The sequence below is a fragment of the Eutrigla gurnardus genome (assembly GCF_963514095.1).
Source record: "Eutrigla gurnardus genome assembly, chromosome: 2".
NCBI lineage: Eukaryota > Metazoa > Chordata > Actinopteri > Perciformes > Triglidae > Eutrigla > Eutrigla gurnardus.
The window spans coordinates 12,486,048-12,506,706 of NC_139916.1; the positions used below are offsets into that span (position 1 = coordinate 12,486,048).

The 20,659-nt window shown below is 41.2% G+C and overlaps 2 protein-coding genes across 2 annotated transcripts; one reads left to right on the plus strand and one right to left on the minus strand.

Annotated features, from left to right (window-relative positions):
* The first annotated feature begins 521 nt into the window (after positions 1 to 521).
* On the plus strand, positions 522 to 14,844 carry dennd6a (DENN/MADD domain containing 6A). Its single transcript, XM_084020754.1, has 18 exons — positions 522 to 878; positions 2,048 to 2,086; positions 2,348 to 2,390; positions 4,918 to 5,111; positions 6,886 to 6,991; positions 7,401 to 7,480; positions 7,723 to 7,782; positions 7,904 to 7,959; positions 8,171 to 8,293; positions 9,173 to 9,268; positions 9,689 to 9,783; positions 9,962 to 10,027; positions 10,204 to 10,268; positions 10,383 to 10,472; positions 10,661 to 10,824; positions 10,952 to 11,054; positions 11,210 to 11,284; positions 11,363 to 14,844. Exons 1-18 carry the CDS (start codon positions 645 to 647, stop codon positions 11,492 to 11,494), a joined length of 1,821 nt encoding a protein of 606 aa, XP_083876880.1. The 5' UTR covers positions 522 to 644; the 3' UTR covers positions 11,495 to 14,844.
* Positions 14,845 to 15,637: 793 nt separating this feature from the next.
* Positions 15,638 to 19,587, minus strand: LOC311020622 (uncharacterized protein). The gene is made up of 6 exons (XM_084020768.1): positions 19,322 to 19,587; positions 18,781 to 18,963; positions 18,586 to 18,618; positions 17,217 to 17,503; positions 16,258 to 16,385; positions 15,638 to 16,074 (listed from the first exon to the last, which is right to left on the minus strand). Exons 1-6 carry the CDS (start codon positions 19,464 to 19,466, stop codon positions 15,876 to 15,878), a joined length of 975 nt encoding a protein of 324 aa, XP_083876894.1. The 5' UTR covers positions 19,467 to 19,587; the 3' UTR covers positions 15,638 to 15,875.
* Positions 19,588 to 20,659: the final 1,072 nt, after the last annotated feature.

Here is a 20,659-nt window from a genome sequence, read left to right on the forward strand (position 1 = left end):
GGATCGGCTCCAGCCCACCCGCGACCCTGAATACAGGATAAGTGGTAGACAATGGATGGATGGATGACATAAATCAGTTAAAGATTTATTTAAAATTGTATTATGTATATTATAATTATTATTTCCATTTAAATTAATTTAATTAATCACAATGTTGACTTAAAAAGTCTAAAATAATTACTTATTGACTCATAATATATATGAGTGATGGAGCTTATTGACTCATAATATATATGAGTCATAATATATATATATATATATATATTTTTTTTATTATTATTATTATTATTATTATTATTATTATTATTATTATTATTATTATTATGAAAGTAAAACGTTTGACTTATTATCTTATCATGATGACTGTAAAACAAAAACGTTAAACAGTGAATATTTAGGCTACACCGAGTTGACTTGAATACAACTCGGTGCCAGGCACGGCCTTACGTAATGACGTGAGACGTTTCGTCACCACGTCGTACGTACCGTCCTGCTCCCGTGCTAACTGCTGCTAGCTACTTTCTGTAGCTTTGGTTGCCTTCCACTGTTGTCACCCGAGCACGAACTAGAAATACCGGTCAACTTACTTTGACGAACCGTTAACATTCTCCGGAGCGTTCGAGTGTCCCTGTCGGGCCGTCGCCATGGCCCTACAAGGCCCGGAGATGCTGCTGGGGGAGCAGGTAGAGGAGCCGGAGGATCTGGACGACCAGGACGCTAGTAGCATCTCCCCGGCCGAGGAGATCACTCTGCCGCCCGGGCCTGGAGGCGACGACGAGCCGGAGGAGGCTCTCCTGCTGCCGTGGGACCGCTTCTCCGCCTGGCTGCACTGCATCTGTGTGGTCGGCTTCGACCTGGAGCTGGGACAGGCGGTGGAGGTGAGACAGAGTCCGCGGAGCTAAAACTCATCTACGTTGTAGCTTAAAAAAAAGAAGCCCAAGTTAGCAGTTATTGAAGGCTCTGGCTATTTCCTGGACTGAAGCAACACAAACCTCTCTTCATCGTCAGTTATTCTTTGATTTAAACGTGCTGACGTGTGTGCACATAAACGTAGTTAATGTAGACGGATATTTAATAGTGTAAGATAATGACTTCACTGCTTGTTTGTATAGTTTGTCGTAGCCAGGGTGTGTTATGTGTGTTGTCTTCCCTGGAGTTACTCTGTTCCAACAGCGTCAGCTCAGCTGCTATCTCACACCGTGGAGGTATTTCGTTGAAATTCTTCCTCCCAAAGACAGTTTTTTCCCCAGACTTTAACTTGGGGTGTTGAGCAAGGCATTTCAAATATAGAGGGGTTTGAATCCAACACAACAAACGGCTCGTTATCACATGTGTTTGAGATGCTGAAGGAATACAATATGGGTTCAGGACCCTGCAAGCCCCTCTGTTTCACTTTCCCTTTCTCTAATGAAATGGTAATAGTTTTAAATTTTTTATTTATTGATAGAGTGATTTTTGGAATTGCATCAGGCTGTGAACTTTTATTAAATTATCTACCTGTGAACATGCAGGTAGATAATTTTATCTTTATTTTCTATAAAATGTCAGCAATCACCATCACAAGTTCTCAGAGGCTTTGTTATCAAAGCAGTTGCTAATTTAATGTGTTTGTCGATGAAATAAGAGATTTATGGAGTTGCCATGGCCATGATCTGATTTAAGGGGATGTTAATGAGACTGCAAATGTGATCCTCTGCTTTGGACACATTTCAGTCAGCACCATGATGTCATAGATGTTATGTTTAATCATCAAAAGTACAATGCATTAATCATAAAATAAAAAAAGTACAGTCCCTTTAAAGTTGTTAGACAGAAAAATGCTGGCCGATTCAGGAGGTTTGAGCAAAACATTGTAAAACAAAATTATACATAAAAAAAATAATATATTGTCATAGTGACATTAGAGAGACGAATACAAGACGAGGTTTGGAAAACATGCATAAAAAAAACAACATGTTTTTTTCCTGCAGAATCTGAACACTGTTTTTTTCCGATGTATGCCGATGAGCTCATGCTGTGTGGTAACTTTGTTCACGTTGTCTTACAGGTTATTTATCCTCATCATTCCAAACTGTCGGAGAAGGAGGTGAGTCCCACCAAGGGATTATTATTTGTTATTATTTATAATATTATTTTTCCATAAGTACATTTTCATGCTTTTTTGTGAATGAAGTAAACACATGCTGATAAACGATTTGCACTATATTCTCGAGGATTGGTGGACGTTTGTCAGGATCATCACTGATCTCCTACTGTTTCCCATCTGTTGTGTGTATTTTTTTTTATGAATCAACCTGAGATGACATAACACAAAGGACTAAAACAAACTATATCTTTTCTCATTCAGAAAACAAGCATCTGCTACCTCTCGTTTCCTGACTCCAACTCAGGTGAGTTCCCGTTTCAGCCTTTCAATCTCTTGCCTCTCTGAACGCAGCAGAACAATCAGACGGCCGCGGAGCCTTTGACTTAACTTTATGGCGATGTGTCAGATTAAGCGCCCGGTCACGCCAGAGAGGGAACTGTACGTTCCTACGACTTCACAGCAGCCACACTGGAAGGTGGAGTGAAAAGCCAGTAATAATGCAATAATCATTATGCACGAGTACACTTTCAGACGGTCTCTTTGTGAAGACATTGATGATGTTGCACTTGGTCATGCACATCAGTGGCCACAGAAACACTTGAGCTCCTCAGCTCTGGTCTGCATTAATGTCGGTGTAAATATCGGATTGTTTGTTTCGGAAAGTTACAGAAATTGTTGGACATCAGACAACCCTGACATAAAAACAGGGGAAAATAAAACATACATGAAATGGAAGATATGCATAACATCAGATGGCAAATAAAACCCAATCAATCATAATAATATGATTCAAATCATGCATCAATAAGCAATGCAGAAGCATCAAAACTCCATCAAGTCTCCATTCTCTTCTACTGGAATCGGCGCCGAGCTCTCTGAGGCTATAAATAAACACAACAGAACCTTCTTCTCCTGACTCGCCACTGGTCTTGATTACCGATGCTGGTGACCATGTTGTCTGGGCTGGATCTTTATCGTTTACAGTATTACAAATGTGATTCTGAATGAGAGGGTCTTGTTTCTGAAACGTGACCCGGAAGCTGCGTTTTCAGCAGTTGCCTTTTTCATTTTTTTGCGCTTAGGCTTCAGGTCGGTCCATTTTGTCCCTGTCATTAGTGAAACATTAGACCGAGAATTAAAGTGGCTAAGGGATTGGTTTACACAAACACACCTCCGTGTGTGTTTTGTCTGCAGGTGTGTTTGTTGTGAGTCAGCAGGCGGGAGAGCTGACAACCCTCCTGCCCTCATGATGATGACAGGATTAGGACTAAAAGCTTCCAGAGCTTCTATATATAGACTGTATGTGTCCATAACTCACCCTGGATCAGAGCTGGCATCATTTGTCTTATTAATAATAATAATTATAATTAATAGGACTTATATAGCGCTGTTTTTGGATACTCAAAGATGCTTTGCATGAGATGTAGGACAAATACAAAAAAAAGTGGTATAATTCAACAATATAATGTACCAGCCCTTCTCAGCCACCTCATCAACAAATCAGACTTCCTGTGATGTATGAAAATGAGGATTCATTTCTACTAAACGTTAGACCTTTCCTTCTGTGACGATCAAGTAAATTCTTCTTCTCTTCGCCACCGCATCCGTTTTGCCAACGACGTCCTCGATGCTGCAAGGCAGCGGCATGGGTCACAGGTTCAGATACAGTGACTGAGAAAGCGAAGGGAAACACAAACATAAAAGGAAGAGCGTTCGGAGCCTGTGAAGTTAACGCACAGGCCGAGAGTCAGAGCTGTTGCTGTTGATGGCTTGTTTCACACTGGGTGGCCTCGAACGCAACCCGACTGCATGATGTCATGGAGTCTTGGCTGAGCGTGCGTGTGTGTGTGTGTGTGTGTGTCCTATGAACTGGAATGCTTTAAAGTCTGAGAGAGTGTGAGCTAAATTGTGTGTCTGTATTGGAATATTTTAAACTCATTTTCTGTCTCACATTCTGCTGATGTGTCCGCTGGAGGATGTTCGGAGGTCGTGTGGGGTTAAAGGCTAGTCAGTGACTCATCAGGCACTCCCTGTTTCCTCTTCTTTCTTTCTTTTTTTTCTTGTTTCCTTTTCCTGTTTGTCCAATAATCAGCGGGGAACCAGGAAGACACTGACAAGAGCCGACTGGTTCGAAATCACAGAAGAATGAATCAAAATCAAAGAAAAATGTCAACCTTTTTCTTAAACTCTAACTTTTTGAAAATTCATCATCAACATTTTATCAGTATCAGTAGCTTGGATGAAGTCAGTAGCATGTAAAACCATACATCTAAAGGTATACATTATCTTATTTGTAAAACATTATAAAAGGTTAGATAACCAGCAGTGAAAAGGTTTGCTTCATATTTAACCCACAGATTTCAGAGAGTTGAACCTCAAGGTCATCTCAAAGATCTCGGTTTTGTTCTCTTTGGCGGCACATGTGGCGATAAGCTGTAATCGCAGGTGTGAGATTCCCAGAAATCTCAACAGTGTGTTTCTTTGTCTTTGGCTTTGCACTTGTTTTTTGAAAGTCCCTTAGTTCTTATCATTGTTTGTTACTGACATGGCGGTTGACCATCTACAGTAAATGTGCCCTTTTTTTTTATTTTGCTGACTCAGACATGTAGAGAGTTATAACTGTCCTAACAGAATAAAAGTATTACAATTAAACTGGGTTGAACCTAGTCTGGTAGAAGCTTAAATAATTAATAAAACAAAATAAAAAAACATAAAGATATCAAAATACATGCAAAGTATATGAATAATGTAACTGGCATAAAGTTAAGAATCTTAATCCGAACCAGGCAGTGTGTTCCCATGGTAACCACAACCCTCTGCTGTGTTCCCAGGTTGCCTTGGCGACACGCAGTTCTGCTTCCGCTTTCGCCAGGGCTCAAACAGGAAGTCGTCACTCGGCTGCTTCCTGGAAACCACCGACCGGGACGCACCGCCATGTCTGAAGAGGGAGCAGGGCCATTACTATGGTTACGTGTACTTCCGTCAGGTGCGAGACAAATCCCTGAAGAGAGGATACTTCCAGAAGGTCAGTGTCAGACGCCCAAATCTCGCCAATGTAGTGTAGAATAAGACATTAGTCGTCAATGTGTAAAATACTAATTATTATTGTTGTTGTTGTTATATGTAAAGATCTCTGTCAAGTTAACAGCATTAATTGACCGTTTTCAGAATCATTACAATTCATTTACAGTATGTGAGGTTTTGCTACTCTATTTTCTGTTTTATATCATTGTATAGAATAGGGGTGGGACGATACGGGTAACTCACGATTCGATACTGTGACGATATTTGGCCCACGATAACGATAATATCACGATACACGATATCTGCGATATTTGATATATTGCAAGAAATTTCATCAACGATATATCACGATATGTGACTGAAAAAGAAAAAATATGCATAAAAAATAAATTCCAAAACTTCGTACAATGTACAAATGAATAAACAATGTCCAGCTGGACACATTAAAGTGCATGAACATTAATAACATGTCTTATGTAAACCAGGACAGTGCTTTCTGATACTGAAAAGTCAGTAGCAACTTGTTTTATGTAAACTTGGGCCCGTTTTAGTTTAACAATAGCTAAACAAGATAAGAATAACATCAGAATTAAATGAAATATTGGGCACATTTCAGTATGCAACCAATTATGTGCAGAGTTATGTTCACCCATCCAGTACCTGGGAAGTCGGGCCTCAAACCGCTTGGAGCCCACAGCAACACCGGGCAGCACACGGCATCGCGGATCCACACATGCGGACCCTCCGGCGGACGGTAAACACACGCCGCCCGGAATCCTGCCCGTAAATAGGCAATCGAGCCCGGCCGAAAAGTGGGTCCGCATGCCCTCAATGCTGTGTGAAAAGCACTTGAAGCTCACAACAGCACCGGCCAGCACACGGCCACACTTACAATTACGCACCGCAAACCCGCAGTTCTGCTCCGTCCGGAGAACCGTAAACTCTAGCGCGCCGCTCGGAATCCTGCCCGTAAATAGGCAATCAAACCCGGCCGAAAAGTCGGCACTCATGCCCTCAAGGCTGTGTGAAACCCGCTTGGAGCTCAGACCGACCCCGCTCCGGAGAACCGTAAACTCTTAGACGCACCGACGGAGTCTAAAAAAACCCGTAGACCCAAAATATCGATATTTGCCGTCAGTGTATCGATTTATTTATTGCGACAGAGAGCACAACAATATATTGCAATATCGATTTTTTTTCCCACCCCTAGTATAGAATATATTTGGGGTTTTTGACTGTTGGTTAGACCACACATCATTTTATATCCTAAGTGATTAATTTAATGAATAACATTTAATGATCAGCCCCAGCTTCAGTTATATTCCTTACAAAATATAATTTGGTGCATTTCCCAAATCCAAATCCATTCAAACTTGTGCTGCATAACAGAGGAAGATAAAAGTTAAACCCTGACATGATATTAAATGATGGCCTAAAATAAGCCTCGACTTTACATAGCATGACCCACTAACCCCCCCCCAAAAAACCTTACCTATAGCACTCTGATCATAGCACTGTTGCTCTTAAGGTACTACTTTACTCAGATGAGGATCTAACACTTGTTCTATTTTTAGCTCTTACTTTATCAGCAATGATACGTTGTGGTTTCCTTGTTTCCTTCTTTTGACAAATGTACTTATTGTAAGTCGCTTTGGACAAAAGCGTCTGCTAAATGACCTAAATGTAAATGTAAATAAGCCTATATATTTGAATATGTCAATTGATATACCTCCTGTCTCTCTCTCTCCCTGTGTGTGTCTGTGTCTCTCCACCAGTCTCTGGTCCTGATCAGTAAGCTGCCCTATGTGACCTTCTTCCACTCCCTGCTGAAGATCATGGCTCCAGAATACTTTGAGAAACAGGAACCGTGTCTGGAGGCTGGTCAGTGTGACGACCTCTCTCTACCTGTCTGTCTCTCTCTCTCTACATGTCTGTCTATCTCTCTCTTTTTACATGTCTCTCTTTCTCTCTCTCTCTGTCTTTCTCTCTCTCTCTCTCTCTCTCTCTCTCTCTCTCTCTCTCTCTCTCTCTCTCTACCTGTCTGTCTATCTCTCTCTACATGTCTGTCTATCTCTCTCTCTCTCTCTTTTTACATGTCTCTCTCTCTCTCTCTCTCTCTCTCTCTCTGTCTCTCTCTCTCTCTCTATCTCTCTCTCTCTCTCTCATATATATTTTAGCTGAGTGTACTTAATGAACTTTATTTACTTAATTAATCTCAGCGAAGCTCTGTGTGGCCACAGGATGAACGTAGTCATCTGTTTAAAGTGCGTTGTTTGTGTTTGACTGACAGCATGTAATGACATAGACCGCTGGCCTGCCCCCCATCCTGGACGAATCCTCACACTTCCTATTATGGGCGTGGTCATCAAGGTATACACACACACACACACACACACACACACACACACACACACACAGACGCACTCGGTGGGTGGAAACCAGTAGGCATTTTGGTGGTGACTTGTCACAGCAGGTGCAGCTGACTGCAGGTTGCAGTTACACCTGTGGGTCAACAATAGGGATCAGGTCACAAATTCAGATTTTGGTGTCACGATTATTGTCAGAGGAAATATCATTGTGATGTTGAATTTCTGATCCGTGTGCTGCTGCAGGTTCGCATCCCGACCTGTTACGATAAACCAGGAACCTCGCAGCTGGTCCAGTCCGCCCAGGTGATCTCTCACACACACAAACACACACACACACACACACACAAATATTGACCATTAATCAAACCAAAATTAAGTCAAACAAGTTGTTTTTGTCGTGAACACGTGATCATGTGTTTTTTAGAGTGACAGTCAGGTGTCCATCGTGCTCCCGACCATCCATGAGGTCGACCTCTTCAGGTGAGGCCTGCAAGTCACCGTGTTTTCCTTCTCTGCAGTACACATGCCTGTCTCACCCTCTAAGTATATTAGGAACCACAGCTTTCACAGAACCAATCGCTCCACTGGGATGTTCTCTGCTATTCTGGACGGACAAATGTTGAATTCTTTACATATATAATCTGTATGTCTGTCCATCTCTCTCTCTCTCTCTCTCTCTCTGTCCCCCCAGGTGTTTCTACCCAGTGTTCTTCCACATCCAGATGCTGTGGGAGTTGGTGTTGCTGGGGGAGGCACTCGTCGTCATGGCGCCGTCGCCAGCAGAGTCGTCGGACACCGTGCTGGCATTGGTCAGGTGAGTTCAAGGGCAGGTTATAATGCCAGCAAATTATCTGGAATTTTTGGCTTTTAAGTGCTGGAAACGGCGTAAAAAATGTCCAGAATTATGTCTTCACGTCTTTGTTAAAGCTCTGGTCTACGATTTGAAAGATTTGTCAGTTGAGCCAAAATTTAGCCAATAGCATATTGGTTGCAGTCGGGGTGAGAGAGAAAATCTTTTAAACTGACTGTTGTCGATGTAAAATAAAGACAGATTCAGCAACTGCAGAGCTTATTTCTCGCATAAAATGTTTTCAGAAACACATTTCGGTGAACTATTTTCATAAAATAAGAGGGAGGTGGGAGGCTCCGAGGGGAGAACGATGCTTTTTTAAAACCTTTCAAATCGTAGACCATAACTTTAAATGTAGCATTCGGTTTCAAAGGTGTTGAAAGTCTTTTAGGTTCTTGATGAAATGTTTGACTGGAAGTTGCCCAGATACAGACTGATGTCTTCTTTATTTTCAGTGTGGTTTCTTTCACTGATTACATTCGTTATATTATAGTGAAGCTGCAGCTCACTGCTTTCTGCTCTCGGGAGTCTCATGAATCCTAATTAATTTTATTGTATTGCTGTTGTGCTGTCCTGTTTTATCATTTGTTAGATTGTTCTTGTCTCACCTTTTTTTGTTGTTTTTCTCCTTTTCCTGGAGTGCAAGCATTGTATACCATAGTTTATTGCTTACTTTCTGTATACAAGTCTTAATATTATTTTGTAACCAACATTTCCACATGTGTACTTGTAATGTGTGATATTCAAAAATCCCAATAAAATATTAATCATAAAAACAAAAATGAATCCTGATGTCATTCAGGCTTTTAAAGTCCATGTTTCTGTCTCCGTCTCTCCCTGCAGCTGTATTTCTCCCTTGCGTTACTGCAGTGATTTCCGGCCGTATTTCACCATCCACGACAGCGAGTTTAAGGAGTACACCACCAGGACGCAAGCTCCGTGAGTAAAGACGAACCGGGGCAACACTTACGATGTCGCCCTTGAGCAAGTCACTGACATTTTACATGCACAGAATATTATTATCATTATTTCTTTGACCTAATTCCAAAAAAGACTGTATTCCCACTTAGCAGCTTTAATGGCTAATACAAATGAATATTCTATCACTCTGTTTACATGCAGCCGTGCATACTAACTTGATTAACATAACATGCCCCCATTAGGTAAATCCTATGGCTACGTCTTTTTTAATAACTTAACACGTGAGGTGTTCCCTCACTGTTACCAGTCAGCAAGTTTTGCACAACTTTTTTCATGGCTGGCTATGCACAAGAACAGACTGTTGTACCAATGATTCACAAGAGAGCAACCTAATAATTGTAATTAAACGTAATTGAGTCTTGTTTGTTCTGTCTACAGGCCGTCAGTCATTCTGGGAGTGACCAATCCCTTCTTTGCTAAAACCCTGCAGCACTGGCCGCACATCATCCGCATCGGAGACATGAAGCAAGCAGGTAGACCAAACACCTAGTCATCAAATATGAAGTTTGATTGAATTAATACAAGACCGATATAGTGACAGTGTGATGCATTCAACTTCAGCCTCACAAATAACACTCACACTATTATTATTCCCATTTTATGAAACTTTGAACTTCTCCTTTCGTCTCTCCATCTTTCTGCTCCTCTCAGGAGAGATGGCCAAGCAGATGAAAGTCAAGAAACTGAAAAACCTCAAAACTCTGGACTCTAAACCTGGTGAGTGCCTCATACTCTCTGCATTTTTTCATTGTAATTATTATTGTTTTTGTTTTTTTTAAACTGATGTGAAACTCACTCAAACTGACATTGACAGTCATGATTCTACACCAGGGGGAGCTGTTTAGTCAAAGTCAGACCATCTGTGCAGTTATTTGTGTGTGTGTTTGTTGCAGGTGTGTACACTGCATATAAGTCGTATCTCAACAAAGATGAAGAAATCATCAAACAACTTCAGAAGGTAAGACAGCGTCTTCCCCTCAGGGAGTCATATGTAAATAATAAAGTGTGTGTGTTGGGAAAACACAGGAAACAAATGCTCGTGAATCATATATAATATATGATTGTTTTTCAGGGCGTTCAACAGAAGAGACCCTCAGCAGCCCAAAATGCAATTCTTCGACGCTACTTCTTAGAACTGACGCAGAGCTTCATCATTCCACTGGTAACGACCAAATAAAGATTTTTGTTTTTTCTTCACCTTTCTCATTTTTATCACGTGAATATGTTTTAAAACGGATATTTCTTTTTTCAAATTTTTTTTTATGAGTCTTGTTTTAAAAAAAATAATCTAATCTTACTGTTAAAGTGAAACTTGCTTTTGATTGAACTGTGTGTGCATGTGGTTCACAGGAGCGCTACGTGGCCAGTCTGATGCCTCTCCAGAAGTCCATCAGCCCCTGGAAGAGTCCTCCTATACTGCGCCCGTTCATCCAGCAGGACTTCATGAAGACGCTGGAGAAAGCTGGCCCTCAGCTCACGTCCAGACTGAAAGGAGACTGGATAGGACTCTACAGGTACTGCAACCTCTGGATGTATCGTCTAATATACTTCTTGATACAAAGACTTCTCGCATTATGACTTTAAAGCTCATCATCCTGAGCATCACGTGTACTCATCGTGTGGTTTTCTCTGCGTCGGAAGGAATTTCCTCAAGTCTCCCAATTTCGACGGCTGGTTCCGCAACAGGAGGAGAGAGATGACCCAGAAACTTGAGGCTCTGCACCTTGAAGCGATGTGTGAGGAGGTGAGGAGGGAGAGAGAGAGAGAGAGGGAGCCTGTCAGTCATTGAATGAAGGGTGTCATCAGAGTTCATCATCATCTCTGTCTCTCTCTGCCTCTGTCTGCCTCTCTCTCTCCCTGTCTGTCCGCCCCCCTCCCTGCCTGTCTGTCCGTCTGTAGGATCTGCAGCAGAGAGTCCAGCAGCACTCGGAGGTGGAGACCGTTGATCTGGTTCTGAAGCTGAAAGATAAACTGGTACAAACTCATCCAACGTTCAAACAACCTTTTTTTCTGCAAAACACATTTAATTATACTTTTTCCTCTTTGCTGCAGAGTCAGGCGGAGAAGGATCATCTCCCGGTGTGTCCGGGGACGCTGTCCAAACTGAGGGCCCACATTGAGGCCGTCATCTTGGCCTTACCGGAGGACCTGCAGGGCATCCTCCACAAGCCCTCCACACCGTGACCTTTAACCCCTCTGTCTGCAAATCTAACCCCAGCTTGAGCTTGTTTTAAAGTTTTTGGGGGGGTGTAAGGGGGTCTCCTTCCAGTCGGTTCCCAGGTGGACGGACCCCCCTTCACTCAGACTGGGCCCCAGTTTGAGGATCTCTTCCGGTCTAACACAGAAAGCACAAAGCGCATTTTTTGTTTCCCAAAATACACATCCAACTTTAGTTGTATTTTTTACTTTGTTGTGGCGGCTCAGTGGGATTCAGAACAAACACGTCGGGTGCTCACATCTCACTGTTCGCCCGGTGCTCAAACGACCGGAAGAGTTTTCAGGAGGCGAAGCATCGTTGAAAAATGACGAGGAGCTTTTTCATCAGACATTATTAAGAAAAGAAAGCGCTTGATTGGGTCACAGCTTCCCTCTTGCAGGATGCAGCTCAGTAGCAGGAGGACGAACCCAGCTGACCTTTGACCTTCAGCATTTTATTACCTTCTGACATTTTTAATTTGTACTTTTCTTCTTTTTTTTTTTTACTTTGACGACGGGCCGCTGCAGTTCAGTGGGAACTAACTTCTTTGGAGTTTTTCATCAATTTTTTTTTTTTAAGGATATTTTTAAAAAGAAGTGCACTTCATCGCTCACTGGGCCACACACACACACACACACTTTTATGCAAACAAGCTGAGCCGAGCAGTGCTTTATAATTACATGTTACTACAATAATGACTGATTAAAACACACACGGAGCATTAAACACCAGCAACTCTGTAATAACTGTCAATGCAGGAAACCATTTGTCTCGCACGCTCAGGAGCCAATCACATCCCTGTATCCATGTCATGTGATTTTTCCCCTTTTAAAAAAAAAAAAAAAAAAAAAGCCCCATCATGACTACTGGAGGGAAGCGTTCAAAATTGTCCTGAAATGTTCAAAAATCTCGGTGTGTTGTAATTTTGGAAAGACTGACTCCAAGACTGGCGTGTCACTGTTGAACCTGTTTGTTCTTCACGTGTTCTGAGTGTCGGAAACAGAAAACCGAGCGAGAAAACGGACGGCAATTAAAATGTGTATCGTGTGCTGGTATTTACTTCTCTGAATGTAAAACACAACAACGTATGAATATAATTTAAACAAGCCTTAAAGTCTTCAGCAGCTAACAAACAATTTCACTCCTCATTAGCAATATTGTGACGCAGAATGAGAAATATTTTACATTCATATTAACTTGCAGTTAATCACTGACTAATTACTTAGACATTAAAAACAATTCTAGGCAAAAATTGTAAACCCAAATACTGCATTTAAATGTGTAAGCCAGCGTATAAAGACTTGAGAAAGATTTTAAAAAAATATCCATGGCAAATTAAAATTATTCGATTTCTTACACCATTTTGATTTTGTATATCTATTTTGACCTTATTTTGACCTTAGCTGTCTAATCATTTTTTCCGGTAAGTTCAAATTTGGACTTAAGTTTCTATATCTTGCAAGTTGGAGTTGATGTCGTACATTTTGTCAAGATGATTGTCATCATAATTTAGACAATTTTTAAATAGTTTAAGCCCTAATGATGACTCAGATTGTCAGAAGTTCGATTTCTCATTCTTTTTATTTTGCTGTCATTCTAAACTATTTGAGAATTGAATGTTCACTTCAATGGTAAAGTGACGGCGAAGAAAAATTCCAACTCTCGCTTAAGTCCCGCCTCCCGCGCCTTCATCGAACTGCTGCGACGAGACCGTTGGGTGGAAGCTGACAACTGATACTGTCGAGGAAAGTCCCTCATTATCTCACTACGTTCACTTAAGACTTCTTGTTTTAACCGGCGTGCTTTTAGGAGAGGATCAAACAAACACTACGGCTGGCTTCGTTTTAATCGAGCTCTTCGGGTTCTGGTGAAAACGAGGCCGGTGCCTCACAACAACCAGACTCTCAATCTGGTTCCCATGACGACGATGATGAGCAGAACAGTCACTAAACTAAATGTTCTCTGCTGAAAGACAACTTGTGACAAAAGTTAAATTCATGTTAAAAGGAAATTAAAATAATTCAACTCAAAGCTTTGGATTTATTTGAATTCATAAAAAAAAATCAATAAGAGATAATTTAATTTATTTGGGGTTGTTTGTATTTTCAGTGTGTAAATCACTTATAAGCGTTTTCTGAAAATGCAGTTATCGGTTATAAATAACTGCACGTTCAACCATTTGTTGTTTGCATCTGAAAATATCACTTGTTTGTTTTTTCTTTTAAACTTACATTTTTTTCTCCTTTTAAGCCGTTGTGTAACATGTTGTATAAATGCTTTTGTCAAACAGATGACTGTAAAGAAAAATAACAATAATGTTTGCTGGTTGGGGGAAAAAACCTGCAACATCTGGTTGTTGGGCAACCAAGTACTTTTATATTTGTATAAAGAAACCCAACTTATTTTAACATTTTTAATTTTTTTTATAGAGGGCTATTCTCGTATTGCACTCTGTAGAAAATCAAGAGTTTTGTACATAATGATGTAAAGTGAAACGGTGGCCCAGATACGACGATGTACAATAATTATTTTGTTATTACAACAGACATCTCGCCGAATACAGATATAAATGAGAACTGCTCAATATAATGTTCATTTACCTTTTTAGAATAAGTACAGTGTTGTTATTGAGACACCTTGACATTTTGAATTTGTAGGTTTTTTTTGCTGCGTGCACTGAACAATTATAAATGTTAGATTTTCTCATACAATGTGTTTATAATGTAATTAAGAGATCCTATTCTAAGAAATCATTGCTATTGGACAATTAAGCCCCTAAAAACATTTACTATATCAGCAAATGTCATAGGATATGGTTAAGGTAAAAAAAGAGAAAAGAAAATACAAATTAAGATTTTTAACATGTAATTCACGACATACCAAGAGAAGGGGTAGAATCTCTTTTTTTATTATCAAAGGACGGTTCAATGAGATTGCCTCCTGACTCGTCTTCATCTTAGTCTGTAATATCTTGTTAATTTGTGGCCATCTTCAACGTTTTAACGTCAAAATATTTCGGACCGGTCTTTGCACCTAAATATGAAAAGATGCTGCAAATTCTAATTGTCAGGGTCTGCTAGTTGAAGCCCATCACGCTGCGTATGCATACCTTTTTTTTTTTTAATTGAAGCCATATTACCACTACCATAAACCACTTTGACGGACTGCAGGTTTACTAAGAGTGTTGATGCGTAAGCCAATGAAAAGATGTTTATCAGAGTTGTGTGCTGACTTGAACCCTGTCAGAGTTTTACTCGCTGCTGAGCGTCTTTCATGACATTGTTTGCTTTTGAGCGCTGTGGTTATTTTTTGTCATTAAACAGACTGCTTCAATGTGGATGTATTGTATTGCATCGGGGGGTTATTATATATGATTGTGTGTAATAACGGATTTGTGACACTTTTTTTAGGTTGATGTGGGGACTGACTTAACAGCGGTTGTTTATCTCCATGTTTACGGAGGAGCATTTATGGTTCTTTTTGAGTCGTGTTCGTGTCCACCTGATGAATGTTCATCCAATAGTCTCCCTCTTATAGCTCAGTTTTTGGTCCCTACCAGTCCTGGGAGAAATATGTGTTTTGTACAAAAATCGTAATAATATTCAGGTCATTTGTCAGTTAAAATCAAATACACGCATGTTAGTCTAATATTACCTCGTGGTTCATATAAATATCTTAGTAATAAGTATTTCTGATAACATCAGAAATCCGGTATAATTTTGTCTCAATTTCGAGGTTCCAGTCGTGGTTGGGGCACTTGATATTTAGATGAAATCTATATCTTTGGTCACAGGGCATGAATGTATCTGTTTATTACAAAATATTCCAAATCCCATGCAGTAAAAGGGCAGGTTGTCTGTACAAGGGCAAAGGTCAGCGGCTCGTGCCCTGATTTTATCTATTTGATCGCCCTACCGTTTGGGAGAAAATGTGGAAACACGTTTAAAAATGATGTTCAGATAAAAACAACATGATAGCTCAGTGTAATACCAGCTAAACTAAAAAAACAAAAAATAAACAGGTCGACCTGTAAAGCAGCGAGAAGTCTCTGGAAAGTAGCTGAAATGCTGGAATCACCCACAGTATTATTCCACCTCCCAACTCACATTTCATATAAAATGTACAATCAGTAAGATTATTGCGTCAGCTGACTATTTATTATTTTATAATAATAAAAACATTAAAAGGAAGCAAATAGACATAAAAAGAGCCAGTGAAAAATTAACGAGTTATCTCACAGTTTTATAGTAATAGTTTTCCCTCTATATGTGGGGTAATTGCATAATTTTATCAGATTAGTAATAATTATTAGATTTGATTGGTTGATTCGTAATAAGATATTTTGTTCACAGGAAACACTGTTTTTCATTAAAGCCGATTGCTTTTACTCTCCCCCACATTGACAGACTTCCAGGTCTTCTTCCCTCCCTTTGGTCGACGCCCTTTGCTCCCTCTGCTTCTGTTGATTGGCCGTTGGCCCTGCAACTCATAGGAGTTCTCCAATAGAGTGTTTCCTCTGGAGGTGTAGCTGATGTCGAACCAGGTGAGGGCGGAGCCCCTGTACGTCCTAAAAACACAATTAGATCTTCAAATGGTGGATTTAAAATAAGTTTATAAAAAACTATAATAATTATGCAATTATGATAGAATGATTATGTAATTATATAGTTATAATAGCCTATGCAATTATACACATTCATATATATTTATATATAAATGTATGCAGTTTATATAAATGACGCAGACATACTGGTAGATGCCATTGGTCATGTAATTGAAGACTTCTCTGTAGCGGAGAGGATAATCCCAAATCTGGACGTCTGTCACCTGACCATCAAAACCTGGAAAATCAATCATAGGCACACCCGACCAGACATACTGAACACACACACACACACACACACACACAATTATTTGCGTATCATCTTGCGGACAGACTTAAACCATAATTTAGGACTTTTTACCAATCTTCGTTACTTCGGCATAATATTTATCTGTTTATTGCAATTTAAACACAACAAAGGTTTTTGTCCAGACAGGAAACCACACTGTGTGGAGTTTGCATGTTCTCCCCGTGCGAGCGTGGGTTCTCTCCGGGTTCTCCGGCTTCCTCCCACAGTCCAAAGACATGCAGGATGGGGATAGGTTAATTGATGACTCTAAATTGCCCGTAGGTGTGAATGTGAGCGTGAATGGTTGTCTGTCTCTACATGTCGGCCCTGTGATAGACTGGCGACCTGTCCAGTGTGTACCCTGCCTTCGCCCAATGACAGCTGGGATCGGCTCCAGCCCCTTAATACAGGATAAGCGGTAGATAATGGATGGATGGATGGACAGACAGGAAACCGTTTGGTTTCCCGGCGTATCTGGGAATTCCACAACATGTACAAAGCAGCGATAGAGGTTAAATCCGGCCATGATTGATGAATCATTATCGGTGTCTACACATAGTTAAGCCCCGCCTCCATGCGCTGGTAAGAAGACAACATTAAAAATGCAAAAAAATACTGAGCTAACCTGTCCAAATATAAGAAGAAAACAGAAGCGCTTGTGCGCAGGATGGACAGCTTTATTGCACCAGACGGGCTCTATTACAATGTTTCTAGTTAGAAAACGTCACAGAAACCGTTTCTGATAATCAGATTGTAGCTACAAAATTGCAAAACAAGTGAAATTAGCTCCAATATGTGCTACTTATTTTGTTCTCACCTTCACAGGCATCATCTTCCTGATGCTGATGTTTGAGCCACTGAAAACCTGGGCCACATTCCTCACGGTGTCCACGGTGAGGCAGACTCCGGTCCAGAGGTCCGTCCAGACGTTTGACCAGAACTTTAAGTTCGTTCGCAGGAACAGGTTGTTGTATCCAAATGTGTCAAAGGTCAGTACGTATGACCCCAAATCACTGACACTCAGCGTCAGAGGGGCGTTGGACGGATCCAGTGTGAAGAGTGGGGAGCCGCTGTCGCTCAGGTAACGCAGACACACGGACACACCTACAGGAGTCACATGGGCAGTGTTGATCGACAACGTTATGTAAAATGAATAGTCCATGCTTTAAAAAAATAATAATAATCAAACAATAGAAATACATATTGCAAATATGTTCAATGTAACTGAGCATTTTTGAGATATTCATTAAAATATTAGTGTTTTCTTTTTATTGATGTTAAAACAAAGTGTAGCCAATGTTATGTAATTCTATAATGAACACACTTTTTAAGAGCTTGTAGGCATCTGCTGCTATCACAGGAGCTAACACCTGCTAGCTACACGCTACCTGCCTAGCGCACAAGCTCACCAAAATCGAATTGTATGACCTCTGCCCAGTGCAGAAGCTAATCCAAGCTAAATGTACGTTGTCTGCAAAACATGACAGCAGAACGCCAAAGTAAATTAAGTGGTGAGGTTAAGTTGAACATTTAGCAGATTTGAAAGAGACAGATCCGTTTCCTGTCAAAGATTGTTGAATCATGAACGGGCCCACAGGCAACACTACTACGACGCAATGAAAAGCAAGCACATAGAGAAAAACAAAAAACAACCACAAACAGAAGCAAAACAACCACAAAGAGACAAAGAACAACCACAAAGAGAAGCAAAACAAAAAAAACAACAAAGACACAAAACAAACACAAAGAGACACAAAGCAACCAGAGACCCAAAACAACTGTAAAAAGTTGCAAAATAATGACACAAGACAAATACAAAAGCATTTTGCCACAAATATTCTTTTATTTTCTCACGCAGTGAAAAACAAATTCATATGTATTGCCTCATTTTAAAACGTAACCAGGCGCCCAGTTAGGAGCAAATATCTTTATTATGTTTAGAAGATAAATGATGTGTAATAACTGGAGTGTATGTCAGAAACTTTACCCGATAAACACAAATGAGCAAAAAGACAAAACAAAGGTGTTAAATCATGAGGCCAGAAAGGGATCTAGTGGGTCGGGGAGAACGGTCCCTTAATGGAAATGTGGGCCCCTGAACGATCTTTCTTCGGTGCTCCGCAATACAACAAACCTGAGATCTGGACTCCACTTAGGGCAGCTTTCTAGTTTGTGGATGTACTCACCTCTAGTAGGAGGCGCGGAGGTCCAGGGACGACGGGTGGTGGTGGTGGTAGGACGGGTGGGGGTGGTGGTAGGACGGGTGGTGGTGGTAGGACGGGTGGTGGGGGTGGTGGTAGGACGGGTGGGGGTGGTGGTGGTAGGACGGGTGGTGGGGTAGTAGGGAGTACGGGTGGGGGTGGTGGTAGGACGGGTGGTGGGGGTGGTGGTAGGACGGGTGGTGGGGTAGTAGGGAGGACGGGTGGGGGTGGTGGTAGGACGGGTGGTGTAGCGAGGATTGGAAGTGGAAGTAGGAGGAGACAAATAGGGAGGATAGAAGCATATTCCTCCTCCATTAGCAGACAAAGTGAACATCTGCCGGTCTAAATTGAGTCCTGGGGTTCCTGGAGGAAGAAAAGAGGGGAACAAACCAACAAGGTGTGGAATTTTCAGACTTGATAATCTCAGAGAATATTCAAGTTCTTTTTTTGTACAAAAAACACACACACGTTTTTTTTTAATTTATCAAATCTTTTCTTCTAAGTGAGTTTGGTTTTGTTTGCATGTCAAGGAAGTCATGACCTGCAAACAAAACCAAACCCACTCAAGAGAAAAGAGGAACTCCCTGTTCAACCTGAAATAAGTTAATGACACTGCGGCATTCAGATAACTCTGTGTGTGTGTGTGTGTGTGTGTGTGTGTGTGTGTGTGTGTGTGTGTGTGTGTGTGTGTGTGTGTGTGTGTGTGTGTGTGTGTGTGTACCTGTAGTGGTCCATGAAGTAGTAGTTTTAGAAGTAGTAGTAGTAGTTTTAGGAGTAGTAGTAGTAGTTTTAGAAGTAGTAGTTGTTGCCGCGACGACCAATGCCGTCACCACGTAAACATATAACAGCTGGCTCTTCATCTTCATCCCGACCGAAGTGTCTGCAGTGAAGCAGCGTGTCGTCCCCCTCGACAGGCTGCAGCTCGCGCACTTTAATATCCCGGATCAGACGTCAGCAGCAGCAGCAGACACTTTAAGTTTCATTTCTGTGCAGAGAAACGCCTCCTGGATCAGTCTCACTTCCCGACCAACAAGCTCACTGCCCCTTCATTACATCTACTGTCCTTAAAGGGACAGTCCACCACCAAATCAAAAATACACCTGCAGCACTATTTATCACTATCACTCTAGAATGTGTTACGTCCCAGCTCGTAAAGGGGAAGAGAAGTAACATCAACCAGGTGTGTTTGGTAAATTAAAGTTATTTAATAAGCAAGGGAAAATGGAACATGAACAAAATACAACAATAGAGTCAACTCCAAAAGAAAAAGGGCCTACGAGTGCTGGTTAACTCAAAAAACGAATAAAGCCAAAAGAGGACTCGCAAACGACGGGTTACTAGACAAACGATGAAACTAAGCTTCCCTGTCAATCTCAAATAAAACAGAACGCACTCAAACCCAGCACTCCTGCACCGAATGGGGCTAACAATGAAAATGGTAGGTGTGTGTGGTCAGTACACTAATAACCTCTAATCTGGCCCAGTTCCTACACCGTATCCCTGGTGCCTCGTACACCCAACGAGAGACACATTCAGCATGCTGTTCAAAGAAAATCCCAGCCGCCACAACTAACAAACAATTCGGCCATTTGTAGCCTTCTCCCACAAATGATGTCGTCCAATTGGAGAGTGGCTTCTGCTGCTGCTCCAATCAGGATCCTCCAGAGGCCAGTCATGGAGTGGGGGGGGGAGGAGCACCCGAGTCCTGACGTCACTCCCTGCTTGACAGGCAAAACATTCACACAGCACAAGGAGAAACTGGACTTTGGCGATGGTCGTAACAAATGTGTTGGTGTAAGTAATGTGTTTTTGGAGATATAGTGCCGTATAGTTCTATATTCTCATGGCAGACATCTCTATGACATCTCCAAAATGATATGATTTTGGGGTGAACTCTCCCTTTAAGACAGATAATAGATGGAAGGATGGCGGGACTTTATTAATCCCAAACTGAGAAATGATTTTGCCATTAAGTACAATTGTGAGGTACTTGTATTTCCATTGTGCACTACTTTATACATGCACTACATTTAGCAGCTCTAGCTACTTATTATTATAC